We start from the raw sequence: 17,897 nt of genomic DNA on the forward strand, positions 1-17,897 counted from the left end.
GGCTTATACTCCTAAAAGTCATATTTTGAAAGATCAGAGATTTAAAATTATGTCAATACTGGTTCTTTCAATAAAAGCCTATTTAAAATAAGATAACCTCATTCAGAAAGCTATTATCAAGAGTGTTTTAGCATGCTCATGAAAAGTTTTACTAGAAGTTGAAAGTTTAGAATATAAGTTCTATGGACATAGTGAAAAATGACAAATTTCCCCATGGATGACATCAGCTGAACAAAATCTTTACACTAAAAACACTGCTATAAATGAAATTATGGTACTTGTAGGTAAATGGATGGAGTTGGAGAATATCATGCTAAGCGAAGTAAGCTAAGCCCTCAAACACAAAGGCCAAATGTTTTCTCTGGTAAGTGAATGCTGATTCATAATGGGGGTGGTGGGGAGGGCAAGGGAAGAATGGAGGACCCTTGTATTGGGGAGAGGGGAGGGAGAGGAGGGAAAGATGGTGGGGGTGGGAAAAATGGTGGAATGGGATGGACATTATTACCCTATGTATGGGTATAATTGTATGGATGGTATGACTCTATATCATGTATAATCAGAGAAATGAAAAGTCGTGCTCCATGTGTGCAAAAAAAAAAAAAGAAAAGAAAAGAACACTGAATCTAATGCTTATCATGAAGCACCTAGAAGATGTAATTTGAAAGATCCTGGTATATAAAGATAATTTAGTATGAAATAGGAAAAGTGCCAATTCTGATATACAAATAAAGATTTTTCTAATATTGTTACTTTACTCACATGTTGTTTATTTTTATAATCATATGAGAAAATTAAACATAAGGATGGTGAGAAAGTATTATCTTCAAACTAGTAATTTTAAAAGAGTATCCTTGAATTTCATTAAAGTATATTTGCTGAGTATTATTTAAGTATTTTGATAAAGATTATGCTGTATAAATATCATGTAAATTGGGCTTTCTAGACTTGAAGGATGTAAACATAGTTTGTTTTTTTAAAATAATGCTTTATGCTGTCTGTTCATTCTGTTCTTATTTATAAGAGGTTTTCATATTTAATAGTGTCTTGGTGCAAGGACTATAGTGTTTCTGTGTCTCTTGTAGACTATCTGGGTACATCCAGCATAAAAAAAGCTCTAAGGAGATAACAAGTAAACTGAAGTAAATTGTTTTATGCATCAGAGGAGGTCTGCCCCAAATAAAATCATACAAACATATAGTACATGTGACTTTTATACTGTATGTGAACTTCATGATATATATATGTGTGTGTATATGTATAAAATGATATATATGTATACATATACACACCTGTATGTAAGTAGCTCTTGGAGGAAGTGGAAAATTAAACATTTTGGCTAATTTTATCTTAACCTTATTCCTGTGAGATATAGAAGGACACACTGAATTATCCCATTTAATGGATGTGCAAATGGAAATCAGGCAAAGAGAGTTTCATTTATTTGCTGGTAGTAATACAAATTGGTTGTGGTCTACACACGAGGCTCCAGTATTTCTCAAACTCAATTTGGTATCTTATCCTTGTGACCACATTGCTTCTTTTCATATGTAAATTTTTTAAAAATATATTTAAACGCTAAGCAAAGAAAAAAATGACAGGCAGGATAAGAAAGTGAATTTCAACATATTAACTGTATAATCTAAGTACTGGTCATTTTTTCCAAGTTCTTACCGGCACTGTGAAAGCATGCATAGAAGAGCTGCTAAATGTCGGATCATCTGGTCTCTCCTGGTAGACCACACGGTACAGGGAGATAATGCCATTGGGAGATTCTGGCTCTGTCCAATTCAGCAGAACGGAATGAGCACTTGTGGCTTGAACCCAAGGAGCTGGCAAAGATTGTGGTGGGGCTTCCAGAGTCCGTGCAGATGCCCATGGACTGTCCACTGAGCCCCTGGAGTTATGGGCTCTGACCCGGTATTCATACAGTGTGAAAGGCCTCAGAGTCTCAGCATCATCAGTAAATTCAAGGGCCCCTGCTGACCACACAAACAAAAGAGACTCCTCTTCCATGCCAGCAGGACGTCTAAAAAGAAAGCAACCAGTGACAGATGCATACTTCAAAACAAGGTTTGTAGAGCAAGTAAGAAATTACCTTTTGGAAGAATTTATCACCTTAACTTTTCAACTGCTCCTTCATGATGGAGCAAGTAGAAGAGTACATCAGAGACCTGACTCAATATCATTTTCTTAATACAGTTGACATAATAAGTGGTGCATATATGTGTGTGTGCATATCTTTATATACATATGTGATTCCTTACAAAAGTACATATAGTTAATGGAACATGTGGAAAATACAAAAAAGTAAAACATCATCCATAATCATATTTTGTTCTATTATCTTTTAGACTTTTTTCTTTAAAAAAATCACACACCAGGAAATACACATAGTATTTAAAAATTTTAAAAATACAGAAATATAGATTAAGTATTATTAACCAATTTCTATGTATTTTGTATGTTTGTGTATGTGTGCATGTGCATATGCAGTTATGCAGTTATGTTGGGTTTTAGTTTTTGTGCAACTGGAACCATATGATATATAATCATTAGAAGTAAATATTATTTGGAATCTTCACATTTTTTAGTAGGTGGTCTGCAATAAGGGTTTCAATTTGTTTAAGTTTTTCTGTATTCATGCCTTTTGAGCTTTGAGTTTGGCCATATGACTTTAGCTAATAGGATAGTAACAAATGTGTTGACTATAGAGACTGGAAAGGTATTTGCACATTGAAGCTGACCCTCTTGCTGCTGTTGGCCATGTGAAAAAGCCCCGGCTAGCCTGCCAGAAGATGAGGAATCACCAAGGGAAATCTATAGCTCTTACTTTTTTACCAAGCACATGCGATTTTGCATTTGTTTCTAGGGTGGTTGAAAAAGTGTTTTGAACTCATATCCCACATGTCATTTATTTTCTCTCCCTTTGAATCTTCTGTTCTTTAATTAAACCATACTTACTGACCTTTCCAAGTAAGGCCACTATTTCTTGTTGTTTCTTGTTATATTTATTGTTATTATATATCAATAACCCTTATTAAGCACTTACATACAATACCTTGTCTCAGGGATACTTGGATGAGCATCCTGTACCTGAAGGAGCTCGTAGCTAAGTGAAGGAGATAAGCTGCATGCAAATTAATGAAAATACCATGATAAGTAAAATAACAGAAGTTCAAGTTAGAGAAATTTAAAGGGAAAAAGGCAACTTTTTGATGTCTCCTTGAAAACTTATTAAAATTCAGAGTATGCTAAAAATATTCTTTCAACTGCCTGAGAATGAGATTGTTTAGTTTCATCTTTGGAACTAAACATCCAAACTAAACCAAATATCCAAACTAGTCTGTGCCTATTTTTTAGGTACTGAATATACAAAGTATTAAACATCAAAGTAATAGAAATGTCCATCTTTTATGATGGCCCCAAATATCTGGTATTTCCTTGAAAACACTTCTTTGCTCATCAGGATATAAAATCATGATGCAGATGTGACAGAGAAGTTCCTGCAGAATCATCTTTCATCTGTAATCTCATCATCGGAGCCCAGTAAGTGTTCAATATATATTTTTTTCCAAATGAGTGGCTAAAAAGGATATAACTTCATGAATTTACTGTACCTTTGCCTCATCTTTATCAACTCTTATGTCCTGTTAGGGTAGAAATCTAGGTTGAGGAAGGATGTTATATTTATTGTTAGAAATATTTATTGTTGAGACGGATCCTCTTATTTCAGCTCACTTTTAATTGAGTTTATTTTCCAGGCTGTTAGGAGTATTTAATTAACATGCTCTTCAGATGCTGGAAAATGCACATGCTGCCATATCAGATTAACTAGTTCCATCAAAACCTAAAGGATGATTAAGATGAAGTACAACACAGTACCTTTCACAAAAAAGGAAGGATATGTACAATGTTTGGCTTTGGGAATTTGATGATTCTCAAGTTGATAAATCACTATGACCTAAGTATGAGCAATGACAAGCCTCCTGCTGGAAGCCACAGAGGCTTCATGGATCCCACTCAGTGACCTGCAATTACAGTTCGGCAAACCACCTCATTATTACCAGCTACCACGTGCAGACCAGATTCTGCACTCCATGTAGTTTTGCAGAGTTTGGCCTTTGTACTTGCTGCAGATCTCAGGTACCAGGTGTGTCATTGGGAGGGATTCATTCTAATGAGAACCCCAGGGCTCATAGCCAAGGACTTCTCTCTGTGATTTAAAAAAAAATGTATTTTCCAGGAATATAAGATAGCAAACAAACCTATAAAGATCTATGGGGATATAGCATTTTCTATTTTGTCTCACTTTAGCCTTACTATGACAATTCAATTAATTTTTATTAAATTCTCCTGAATTTCCAGGTTGAGATGTAACCGTGGTTTTCATACAGCTGGTATTCTTAAAAATTTTGCCTGAAAGTATGGATTTTTAAAATCTCTAGTACTTAAGAGATTAAGTGTAAAGTTAGCCTCAAGTTTATCCAACAAAACAATTAAAGTATGCAGCCTTCTCAAGTGTTTGTCAGTACGGAATGCTTAATAAATTAACATCATGGAGGGGAAATGTCCCATCTGTGGGCTAGGAAACACACTCTCCTTATGTCTGAATGAACCTTGAACAGAAGTGGTTGAGTAGACCACAATTATTCCTAATCCACCTAAGATTTAGGATTCAACTAGTTATTTAACTGGAAGTGTTTCCTTCTAAATATTCCTGTGTTTAGATGAATCACATTTTCAGAGCTCTCTGAAAAGTCAAATGGTTCTTTTTTGCTTATGCTGATTTGGGAGATGCTTCAGTAATATATTATTCCAACTGGAGTTAATTTAATATTGCCTAACACTAAGGGAAATTTTAAAAAGCATGAAAACTGGGAACTATAAGTTTTAGAAGGCATTCATACTTATGTCATTTAAGTGTATGAGTTCTGTATACCCTCTATTCCCTCAACAACATCACTGCTTATCTTTAAGAGCAATTTAAACAAAATCCTAGAACCCAATTCATTTCCTATAACAATTTTAAGATTGTGAAATTGCTACCCTCAACCCATGAAGAATATTAAAAATAGGATGAATTTAAATAAAAAGGCAGAAATACCTGTAGAAAGAGGAGACAGGGAATAGGTCTTGGCTCTGCCACTTAGTTTGACGATCTTGAACAAACTAGCCTTGTTCTCTAGTTTCCATTTCATTTTGTAAACAAGAGTTAATCACCTCATAGTACAAAGCCAACCTCCCAGAATTCTTGTAAAAATTAAATCAGGTGCAGTAATGATAGTATGAGTCTGTTTTTCTTTAAGCATATAAGTTTCTCATACTCATACTCATGCTAGCCCAAATCATTGGGCAAATGTAGTGCATGACACAAATGAAGTTATAGTGAGGATGTTCAAAGTTGTGCTCAGGGAGACTTCTGGCAGTTAAGGAAAAGTGACACTGAACAGGGTGATCATTCCAACAATCCACATGAGAATACATGCAGATCCTGACCTAGAATACTAGTAGAAGAAATGGAATCATTCATGGTTTACAAAATGCTTTATGAAGGTAGAATCTCCAAGCTTTGTGGTGTGAGTGGATGTTCTGGCATCAGGGGGAAGAGACATCAAATTCCCAAAACTTAAAGACTACCTTTTTTGAAACTTTTTAGAGACTTTCCATGTAACTGGCCTATGATTATCATTCAGGATTACCTCCTGAAATTTCTATTCCCATTTAATATTCTGGTCATGATCAATTGCTGCTTATGGTTCCCTTGTATTCCATGATATTTCATACTTCCAGGGCTTTGGCAGCTGATAATTCTTTTTGCGATGCTTCTTTTCATGCTCTTTCCAATTCTCCTTTCTGTAGGTTGACTCAACTCACTTTTTAAAACTTTATGGCCAACACTACTTTCTCCAAAAATGTTTTCCATTGGCTTCTTCCTTACACTTAAACCTATCCTTCCATATTTGGTTTTTATGATTTTGAAGCTTGAGATCTTCATTTTGACTTTGCCAGCTGCCTGTATGTTGGGCTCTGTCAATAGGCTAGCATCAGAGAGTAATCAGGAAGCTGACAAGGAAAAGAAACTGGCTCCTTCCTATTTGCTTTGTTTGGTAACTGTTACTGTGAACATCTCCCCATCAAGGACTCTTCACCTTGCAAGAAGTCGTTCCTTTCCCCCCCACTAGGAGCAGATGTTCCCAGTATGCATTTTTTTTTTTTTTCTATGCTGGGGAAGCCAACTCCATTTCATGCTTTCTCCCCCAGATATCTGCACCAACAGTAAGGCCTTCCCCTCCTCCTCAGACGTCTGGGTCCCAGGCTCCCTCTCCTAAATTTCTAAGTTTTAATGATACTAACTACTTGCCTTTGTTCCTTTAGTCCTAAAGTTGTCAGTTGTTTCTTGCAGCTGCCTCTGTAATGATACCACAGTTTTCCTTTTAATTCTTTGTTACCTAGTTAATAGATATGTAACCAGTTGCTAGTAATTACTTACATTAAATTCTTTCTGATAATGAAATTTGTGTGGCTTTTCTTTCCTGATCATACCTCAATTCTTACAGAAAATGATGATGATGTTCATAGAAAGAAAGAAATGGAAAAATTATAAGGAGGGTGATGATAGATTTGTATCTGGATTCACTATAAGTTACTATGTTGCCTTTCACTATGCCATGTAGTATATCAATTGTAAAAATTAATTACAGCCAGGTGTGGTGGCACATGCCTCTAATCCCAGCATTTTGGGAAGCTGAGGCAGGAGGATTGCAAGTTTGAGGCCAGTCTGGGCAAATTGATGACACTGTCTCAAATTTAAAACAAACAAACAACAAAAAAGGACTAGGGATGTAGCTTAATCATAGAGCACCCCTGGGTTCTATCTCTATCCCCAGTATGATGGAAGAAAAGTTAATTAGAAGATAAAGACGAACAATCGAAGTATTTGAAAGAAGCTTCCCTAACCTGTTCTTTGGAGATAAGCACTATTAACATTATTTTGGTGTTTAACTATTTAGATATTTTTTCACAAACATATAAATGTAAAGAAACTTATATACTTAAAGAAAAACAGACTCATACTAAGCATGTTATTATGCAATATGTTTTTAAAAATATTTTATTACCAAGAACCTTTTTCTTTCCTTGATATATATATATATATATATATATATATATATATATATATATATATATATATATATATATATATGTATTATATATTATAATGATTTGGATATGAGGTAACCATCTAAACTTCTGTGTTAATGCAGGAGTACTCAGAGGTGAAGTGATTAGATTATGAGAGCTATAGCCTAGTCAGTCCATCCTAATTTGAATGGACCTGGGTGTAAATGTCAGGTGATATGTGGCTAGAGGAGGTGGGTCATTGTGAGAATGCCTTGGAAGGGCCATCCTTGCTGTGGTCCTTTTCCTTCTCTCTTTCTACTTTCTAGGTGCTATGAAGTGTGCATCTTTTCTTTTTTTTTTTTTTATTGTTGGTCGTTCAAAACATTACATCTAACTTGATATATTTCACAGTTTGATTCAAAAGGGTTATGAACTCCCATTTTACCCCGTATACAGATTGCTGAATCACATCAGTTACATCAATTACATTTCTTAATAGCTGCCTTTCTATCGTGGTGTTCGGCCTCACACTGGGCCCAAAGCAATGGAGTCAGCCAACCATAGACTGAACCTCTGAAAGTATAAGCCCCAGATAAACATTTACTTCTCTAAGATGTTCTTGTCAGATATTTTGTTCACAGTGATGAAAAGCTGACTAACAGAAATTGATAGTGGAAGTGGGGTTGTTGCTAAGTGGGGTTGTTGCTATGATCCACATGAATATGTTGATCAGAAACCTTTGGAACTGGTTTGTAGGAGGAATTTGGAAAACTTTGGAGATGCAGGATGAAGAAGCCTTAGAATGTTGTAAGCAGAGCTCAATGGACAATTCTGGTGGGTATGCAGAAGACCAGAATGCCAATAGGAACGTGGAAAGTAAAGACTCTGCTCATGAGGTTTCAGGGAGAATGGAGACTGTATGGGGAATTAAACTAAAGGCCATTTGTGTTACATTCTGGAAAAAAATTTGTCTAAATTTTCCCGATTTCCTGAGACATTGTGTGAGGCCAAATTTAAAGGTGATGGACTAATTAATCTGGCAGAGGAAATTTCAAGGCAGCACAGTATTCAGGCAGTGGCATGGATATTACTATCAGCTTTTATCCAGGATTACTGTGAGAATCAGGAGTAGAAAGCAGAGCAGAAGGAATTTAAAACATGTGTGTAAAACTAGGGTTAAGGAAGATGTGATTGTTGAAGAGACTACAGCCACTAAAAATATGCTAAGTACTACAGAGTACTACAATAGGAATGATGACTTTGAGGGCATCTCAAATATTGACAAAACCATGCTCATTACAAGCTCAAGGTTATAAAAAGTAAAAATTCCCTTGAGAAGAAACTCAGCTGGATTTCAGTCTTGTTTTGATCCCATCAATTCTTTCCTCTGTTCCTCCCCTTTGGAATATCGGTGTTCTCTTTGTGTCCCTGTATATTGAATATATGTAACTTATTGCTTTTGATCTTTACAGGGGCTCACAGTCAAAAGAGTTTACCTTGAGTCTTAGATGAGATTTTGAACTTGGACTTTGGGGCAATGCTAGAACTGCTAAGACTATGGAGACTTTTGGAGGTGGACTAAATGCATTTTGCATTGTGAGATGGCTGAGCTTTTTGGAGGCCAGGGGCACAATGCTATGATTTAGATATATGGTGTCTATCCAAAGCTCCTGTAATAATGAAGGAATACTCACAGATGAAATAAATAGATTATAAGAATTGTAATCTAATCCGTCTATTTAAGTTTGAGTGAACTAACTGGGTAGTGACTATAGGCAGGCAGGGCATGGCTAGAGGAGATGGGTCTCTGAGGGCATGCTCTGGAATGGTTCATTTTCCCCATGGCTGCTTTCACTTTCTCTCTCTGCAACCCAGCCACTATGAGCTGAGCAGTGCTCTCCCATTATACTCTTAGCCTTGATGCTCTGCCTTACCCTTGTCCCAGAGCAATGGAGTCAGTTGACCATGGACTGAACCTCTAAAACTATAAGCCCCAGATAAACATTTTCCTCCAAGTTGTACTTCAGGTATTTTGGTCACAGCAAAGAAACGTTCACTAACACAATCTACAACTGCCAAATTTGGCTTCCTAAAGCAAAGCTTTGGACAACACAGCTAGGGTATTATATTATGCTTCAAACTTAACACAGTACTTTTACATGTATTATTTCATTTAATTCCTACAAAATTCTGAGAGGCTAATTATCTCTGATGTTTATCAACATAGCTTTATATAAAAATGGAATATAAGATAGCGAGTTAGGTTACATAACTAACAAGTGGCAGAATCCACCACATGACTTGAACACAGGCCCTTTCCACTGTATCACATTGCTTCTTAATTTTCCCCCTAAACCTTCAGTGGCTCTCACTGACTTTAAATAGCATCCTAAATTCCTTAGCCTCATATTTAAAACCTTCCAAAATCATTGAATGAATGTAAATTTTCCCAATAAGCAGTACAGGCTTTAGTCAAACCTAACCGTTACTTCAACCCTAGGCTATTACTACTGGAAATTTTGCTTATTCTATGTTTTTTTCATCTGAAATGTCTTCGCTGTTAGGCTTTGCTTGTTAAAATTCTATCTACCATAAACCAAACATAATACAAAATTCTGAAATGAACTAGATGACACATGAGGATTTTGAATGGTTGGCATATGAAATTAGTGATTTATGAAATAAAGTTGACAAATTTACATAGTTTTTTTTAAATGAACACCTGGCATTATCTCATTTTGTTTGTTTTTCCAGTATTGGAGATTGAACCCCGAGCCTCAAATATGCTAAGCAAGCACTCTATCACTGAGCTCCACTACTACACGATAATTTCAGCACTCTGCACCCCTAGTACTTTTGACATTTTTATTTTGAAACAGGGTCTTGCTAAGTTGCCCAGGCTGCCCTTGAACTTGCTATCTCCTGCCTCAGCCTCCTAAAATAGCTAGGATTACAAGCATGAGCCACTTATTCAGCTTGATGTATTATTTTTAGTATGATCATAAAAGTGAGATTTTCCTTAGCATATAAGTGCATAGGCAAATCTACACAAAAAAATATTTCATTAGAACAGTAGGGGTAGTAAGATTCTGTTTATGTAAAGGAAAATGTAAATATAAAACATTAGTGTTAAATGAAGAGTGATTATATCTATTGATGGGAAATATATATGTCATGGGTAAGTCATAAAGAGGTATAATAACCTTTGTAATTTTCTATATTCCTAAATATTCTTTTCCCAATAAGTGTATTTTTTTAGTAACCTAAATAGATACTAAATTTTTGTTTTGGAAGTTCTCATCCCAGTAATGTAGACTTCATGAAATCTTCCCTGAATATTCCAGAGCAAGAGAAATGCTGTCTCCTGTAATTTTGGGGGTGACTATTTATAGTTCTCACATTATATTGCACTTTTTGATTTGCTTATTTAGCTTGTTTTTCATCTTTTACCATAATGAAGATCACTGGTAATAGGGATCAGGTCTTATAGTTTTGGTGTTTGTCTCAGTAGGTCTATACATATATGTATTTGTCTCTCTATCTCAATATCCCTTTTTATATTTTCCTATACAACTTAAATTGAATTGCACCAAAATTCCTTTACCTTTGAGTCAATGCTCACCTTTTCTTAGTCAATTCAGTCTGCTTAATTATCCATTGAACAGTTATTTTCAGTTCCTTGCTGCTTGGATATCCTTCCATATCATCATCCTTCAGAACCATCTAGATTTTATGATTTAAAATCTTCTAAATACTCAAAGGTTCATATGTTTTTTTTCTATTTTACAATATATGCAGGGTGATTATTTAATTTTTGTCTTTTAATGCACATTATTCAAATATTTTTATTTATTTAAAGAGAAGCCTTATGAAAACATAAACCCCAATGCAACTGCATTATGATTAAAATGGAAGATCCTAGGGGAAGGAGATAATTTTATTACGTGTTTTGGAAATTCCTAAGATAATATCTTTAATGGATTTTGTAGACAAAAGTCTTGAAAATTTTACCTTTTAGATGGTTGAACATATAAGATAATGGGGCATCATGAAGAATCATTTTTATATTAAATTAACTCATCTGAGAGGAGGCAGCAGATGTCTAAGGTGGCCTGTCTATATGTATTTTGTCGATTGCAAAACAGTAACTTAAATGTTGTTCCTATTGTTTTTCAAAAAACTTTGTAGAAAATCTTTCTTGTGACTTACACATAGTCAAAAAGTAGCCTAAATGAACAGGTAAACTAAGCCCGAGGAGCAGTTGCATTATTTGTTCTAAATAATTGTTTTCTTTTGTTTTAAAAGTCTTGAACATCTCTCTTAATTTGGGTAGACCATTTTTAACAGGATGATACATAGAAGCAATATTTAAACAATGGAATTACAGAAGGGAAAATAACCGGAGGAGGGGAGTACACAGTGACAAGCACTTTCAAATGAGATTGGCAAGTTTATTCCCTGCGATTTAATGAAAATATCTGCATAGGCCAAACCTTGTCTTTGGTTTGAGTTAAATGCATTTCCTTTGGTGGTGATAGAAGAAAGGGCAGGCAAATGATGAAGCAGAAATTACATGCCATAACCTCCTCAGAAATACTGCAGGCTTGTGGCTCTAACTATACGAGGGGCCCTCTGTAGTCTCAGAATGAAAAAGAACGATGTGTCTACATTCTATTTCTGTCCTTACAAATTTCTGATTTTTTCTGCAGCTATCTAAGAAAAATTTGATATTGTTGTTGTCTAAGCACATTTAAACTTCAGCTGAAATAACTGCCTAGTGATTCATGCCTATGTAGGTGAATATAACGATTGTATCTGGAGCCCCAGTGCGCCATTTTCATTTCACTTTAAATAAAAAACAAAATGTATCTATGTCAGTCAGTGCCCTTCTGCTGTACTCAGAGGTATCAAACAGGCTACAATTATGATTGTGAAGTGATTGTGTCACATTGGAGGAAGGTTTATTGCTTTTGAGTCTGCTAGGCAGTAACACATTCTGTTTCATATTACTCTTTATATCATTGTTTGGCTGTGACTAGAATAATCAAATGCCATCAAATGCTGTCAAATTCAATTTACAGTATTTTTCATTGAAGCGGGCTTTCTGCATTATATTTCCTGTTTTCCTTCTCTGGAGCTGCCATGGAATTGTGACTGTAATCAGGAGCTTTATTTACAAAACCAACAGAGTGAAGCCACGTCCTGGTCTCTAACAGATACTTTATTTCCCTTTATTCAGAATAGGAATTTGATGTGCTTTTCTCATACAATTAGCATTAAGTAGATGAAAGAAAACTATTTCAAGAGGCTGGGCATTTGAGAGCCTGCACTGATGTGCTTAGCGTAAAATGTAAATTCACATTAGCCATTTTTACATGTTCGTGTGTATTTGAATCAGAAATATTATTCTTCAAATTACTGTTTGCTGAGAAGAAATTTGGCTGGCTCATTTTCGGTAATGTCATTTACATAACCAGAAATGCAATAGTACGTTCTCCTTCCTCAGTTTTCCTACAAACCCTTCCTTAGTTCATCATGGAGGATAGATATGAACCAAAAAGGGTTTCAATACCGAAGTTGAAGGAGGAGACTGAAGTTAGTTTCGTTGAGTGCCCAGGTTGGAGGACCAAAGAGGGAGGGTGGGTGAGGCTGCGGGAGGTGGGGGGGAGGCTGTCTGCCTAATGCGCATGCCTAGCTTTTGGAGCGGTGTTGGCCATACACTGAGCTGGGGCTGCCAAGCTCTCAGTAAACCTCCCCGGCTTCATTCTCTCCCTCTTTCTCCTCCTCATTCTTTCTTCCTCTCTATCCCTCTTCCTCCTCTTTTCCCAGCCTCCCTCTCTTCTTCTGTCTCTACCTGATCTCTCCTTTACTCTCTTTCCCCATTCCTTATATTTCTTCTCCTTCTCCTTCTCCTCCTTCTTTTCATTCTGGTGGAATTCTCATTCTGATTCCTCCCCTGGAAACACTTTATTCAGGCTCAGAGGGCTCAGCTTTCAGAGAGATCTCAAATAAAACTGTCATAGAGTAGCAGCTGTGGCTTTTCCCCATGGGATCATGTGTAAAAATTTCCAGTATCAGTGTTAGTCTTCACCAGTAGGTGCTCCAAAAAAAAAAAAAAATACAAAAACAAAACAACCCAGGATGTCCCTCCATTCCTTTATTGAAACAGAAATTGTGATTGATTCTAACACTTAGAAGAGCACACATACTTAAGTAGCTAAAAATAATAGGAATAGTCAACTTTACCTGTGAATTAAGTAGTTGATGATGATTCCGTTTGGTTTGTTAGGTGGCATCCATTTAACCTCTATCCGAGATGACCCCAGGGCCTTGAGAATAGGGGAATCAAGATCCATGGGGGCTGCTTCAGATGTTTTGACAAACATCCTACTGCTAACTCCACAACCTCCTTGAAAAATAATTGAGGTCTTTAGTAATTTGTCCAGCAAGGGAAAGATTCACATTCATATATAGAAAGGTGAGAATATGATAAAAATATTTAATCTGAACTTTTGTATATATACTTATATATATATTTTAGATCAGTACTATAAATCTCTGTATAATTCGACACTTAAATAGGGAATCATTTTTGGATAATCCATGAATTAACCACTTATTTAAAAATTCATAGGCAATGAAGCATATGTTTGTCTGAAGTTTCTTAAGTTTACTGCAGTCATTCTAGCCAGAAAGTGATAATTTGCTTGAATTTCAGAAGTGTATATGTGGCCTACATATATTGTATTCCTTTCCTTTTTCTTTTTTGGTACTGGGAATGAAACCAGGGGTGCTTCACCCGTGAGCTACATCCCTGGTCCTTTATTTTTTATTTTGAGACAGGGTTTCACTAAGTTGCTTAGAGCTAAGCTAATTTGCTCTGTTGCTGAGGTTGCCTGGGTATATTAATATATGTATCTATTAATATATCTATCAATCTCTATACTCAATGTAAAATGGAGATACATAAAAAAATTCTCTTGATTCTTGTTCTTCTCTCCTAAATCTCAGTTTACATTTAACTAATTATCCATTTGGAGGAAAGATGCGAACAGGGCAGGTGTTCCTTAAGAAAACACAGATGATGGTTTCACTGGCCACAGCCTGAGCCAGGAAACTCCAGGTAGCAGTTTAGGTACATGACACAGGGTTTAAGAAAGCCCTGTAAAACACTTAAGATTCATTTGGGTATGACTCAAATAACTTTTAAATAACCTCTTCCTCCCTCCTCTTGAATAAAATTTCAATAAAACAGAGGTGAATACATTTCCTATATAATTTTTGTAATAAACCCATTTTGTTTTATATTACCAATGGCTCCTTTGTGTGAGCTAGGTGTTTTTCTTTTAAAGGGCCTTATGAAACAAGACTTTCCAAAACTACCATTTTAATATGTTTAAATATTCATGATTTAATGTGCAGAAATGCAAAATGCTGTACTCGATGCCTGGCTCTGATTTTTCTGGGTAAACAGTCCACTACAAATAACTGATGAAATGTTAATCTTTGTATTTGAACTGAGAATTGGTTCCTTTTTAATGAAAAAAAATTATTAAATACTTTTTCATAAAGGCCCAGCCCAGGAATCTGAAAGACTCACCATGTTGACATGCTTGTATCCTTATCTCGTACTGTGTGAATGGAGCCAAGTTATCCAGAAGAGTGGATTGATGGTGACCAACAGAGAAAGTCTGAGGTGTTAAACCCCCATCGGTGAATAAGACATTGTATTCAACAGGAATTTGGGGGATGAGGATCCCTTCATAGAGAGGGAAGGAGGGAGAGAAAGAAGCGTACATGTTCATTATACAGAAGGGTCAACATCTGTCCTTTACCAACAGTGTATATTTAAAATTTTGTAATTGAAATTTGAGTGATTACTTAATACAGCAATTAAAAGCATGAAACTCAAGTTGGAAAGTACTAGAAATATACATATCAGAAGTAGGTAATGTGCATCACCTAGTTTTCAGAAATTGTAATAGTCCCATTTGAGGATATAGTATATTGGCAAATAAAAGCAAAGGAACATTTCATTTAAAAAATACAAGGTAATTAGAAATGGTGTCATATATTATTCCTAGGCTTGCTTACTCTTAAAGTAAATAAAAAAAAACATCCCACTGGTTTTGCTTGTGACAATATTTTTTTCTGGGGAGTGTTGTGTATGCATCCTGTCTGAAGTGGATCCTTGACATAATAGCCCATAAAATATCTAAATCACAGTCTACCTAGAGCATTCTCAGTGCGTTAATTATTGGGTCAGGACAGTCCACTCTGTCAGTAAGATTTTTATATCTTATATAATATGAAATTTGGGTCCAGTAACTGTCATTTTCCACCATTGCTTCCTAAAAAAAAAAAGGTCTAGTCATTTTAGCCTCTTCATAATCTATTTGTATAATTAAGTGCCTCCTTGGGTTGTATTTAGTCATGACAACATGCACACCTTTTTGAGGAGGGAATAGAAGCTTTGATTAAAGGATATCATGGAGGCTCTTATTACATTATCTCATTGATCTGGGAGATTTTAACACTTATGGCTTTAGCTATTTATTTACCTTATACTTAGTAATTTTGTCTTATGATAGAAGCAAAGGAAGGGACAGACATCAACAATGAGAACATAGCACAGGAGTCAGAGAACCAAGAGGGGTGCGGTATAAAGAAGGAAATGTGGCTTTGCTGTTTGACGATATAGCTCCAATGTTCGAGGAGTGGAAGAGCTACCATAGACTGACGATGCTCAGGATCTTGGGTAGGATGGATGCAAATTAAGAGGTCTCTGAAGAAGGTTTTGATCATTGTTGGGCTAATGAACTGTATCCTGTGGGAAATGCAGTAAGTAGTTTGTGCTGAATTTGGCAAGTCAGACTGAGAAGATTTATTTTCAATCTAGATCACCCTACTTTAACTCCCTGTTGAATGTCTTAATAGCTTCAGCTATCAGCCTGTCATTGATTCCTGAATTCTTTTCTTGGAACTGATTAGATGCCAGGAAAAAACAAATGATGGGCCCACCACCAATGGTCCAAAGTGGATATTTAAAGTTCAGAAGACCAACCTTCCTAACACATAATGTGAATAATTGTGGACTGATGTCAAAATATATTCATAAACAATGTCACCTATTTTTGGAATATCATTTTGGCAATGTTTGGGAAATGCTTATCTAAGCCAAGGGAATCCACAGGATCTCACTTTTCCTTGTCCACAAAAACTGGGTATGAGTTTTTTTTTCCCTAAAATGTGTAAGACTAGAACATAATACGTACAGTGAGTAGTTAGGACAATTGTGAGATCCTTGTAGAGGGAAAGTCTCTGACATCACCTCAGAGTAAACTGCAGAAAAGGTTCATGATGATTCCCCAGTGCATTGAAAAGTACTGTGCTCAGGATGTAGTCCCAGTGCAGCATGGTTTTAGTCCCTAGCTATTGCTTTTTAAAATGAATTCGCTGTGCATAATCTGCCCTAGATGCAGGATAAAAAGTTGGTTCAACTCATGACATTTCTGCTCAGAATCCCATAGTATTTTTTTTTCTCCATGCAGGAGGAAAAAAAAAAAGATGTCATGATAAAGATTAAATGCTTTAAAATCTTGAATTCATTTTTTTCTCTTTATTGGTACAGTGAGTACACATAATGGGCTTATTTAGAAGATATTCTTTAAGGCTTGATTCTCCACTGTAAGACAAAATGGGGAATGTTTTTACAGCTCCCAACAAGGCTGCTATAATTAAAACGAAGTTTGAGAGCTGGATGAAGAGAATTGATTATACAGACCATTTGAGACTCTCAGTTCATTAATGGGTGAGGAAAACCTAAGTACTGTGTTAGAGGTAAAATAAAGAGCAATATAATCAGGCTTCCCCCCACTTCCTCTAAAAATGTTCTTCAGAGAGTACTGCTTTGAGGTAGTAAAAAAGATTGAAGAATGAATCAGGGACCCTCTCAGTTTGCAATTTGACCTTTCAGCAAGAAGATGTGTTTATGGAAATTTCCGTCTGGAGTATTCTGGAATGTCACAGCATCCCACCTCACATTTTGGGCACTTCTCCTTATTGTAAACCTGATACGGTCTGTAGAACAGTGGGAAAAGAGGTTGCTCTTTGTACCTGTATGTTTATGATAAAATGAAGAGAGGAAGAATCACTTGGACGTCACACTCATTATGGAGATTAGCGTTCAGCGCTTCCTACCGTCCTGGAATGTAACAGTGTATTGCTTTCTAGCCACCATGAGAATAGTGCAAAACATTATCCCAAATGATAAATTATATAATATATATATATATATATTGGATATAGGCAAATGTAATGGAATATAATGCCAAATTTGCATTATATGAATTTGTAAGATAAAAAGGGAGACAAGGAAATTGCGAATTTATAGTGACTATTCTCAAACCTCCTAGGATTACATGATCATTCTGTCTTATTTATTCCTAGGGTATATCTTATGAAAAAGTTTATGAAAATATTTATGAAAATATGCCATCAAGTTATTGAACTAGACAATCCAGAGTGAATCCGACAGATCAAATATTTCTCTTATTTTTTGACTGATCACTGGTATTCTAAGCAACCTCTAGGAATACCCATCTCTTCTTCTATAAAATGATGGTCCTATTAGCTACTTCATAGAGAGTTGTGCAGATTATGTTAAAAATATATGTAAAGAATTTGAAAACATTCCTGTAACAGAGAAGGTCCTAAATAAGTGATAGACATCTCTACAAACCAAAATGAAGTGGAAAAAAATGATATAAAAAACC

At 35.7% G+C, this 17,897-nt stretch overlaps 1 protein-coding gene across 9 annotated transcripts in view; it reads right to left on the reverse strand.

Moving 5' to 3' along the window:
* Window positions 1-17,897, reverse strand: part of Ush2a (usherin) — a 738,328-nt gene that overhangs the window by 95,098 nt on the left and 625,333 nt on the right. For all 9 annotated transcript variants that reach the window (XM_078022812.1, XM_078022814.1, XM_078022813.1 and 6 more), the window contains 3 exons: window positions 14,723-14,881; window positions 13,369-13,531; window positions 1,672-2,026 (listed from right to left, as the gene is read on the reverse strand). In XM_078022812.1, the coding sequence (XP_077878938.1) occupies window positions 1,672-2,026; window positions 13,369-13,531; window positions 14,723-14,881 (677 nt within the window). The remainder of the gene's footprint in view (window positions 1-1,671; window positions 2,027-13,368; window positions 13,532-14,722; window positions 14,882-17,897) is intronic.

Source organism: Ictidomys tridecemlineatus, chromosome 10 (assembly GCF_052094955.1).
Source record: "Ictidomys tridecemlineatus isolate mIctTri1 chromosome 10, mIctTri1.hap1, whole genome shotgun sequence".
Classification (NCBI taxonomy): Eukaryota; Metazoa; Chordata; class Mammalia; order Rodentia; family Sciuridae; genus Ictidomys; species Ictidomys tridecemlineatus.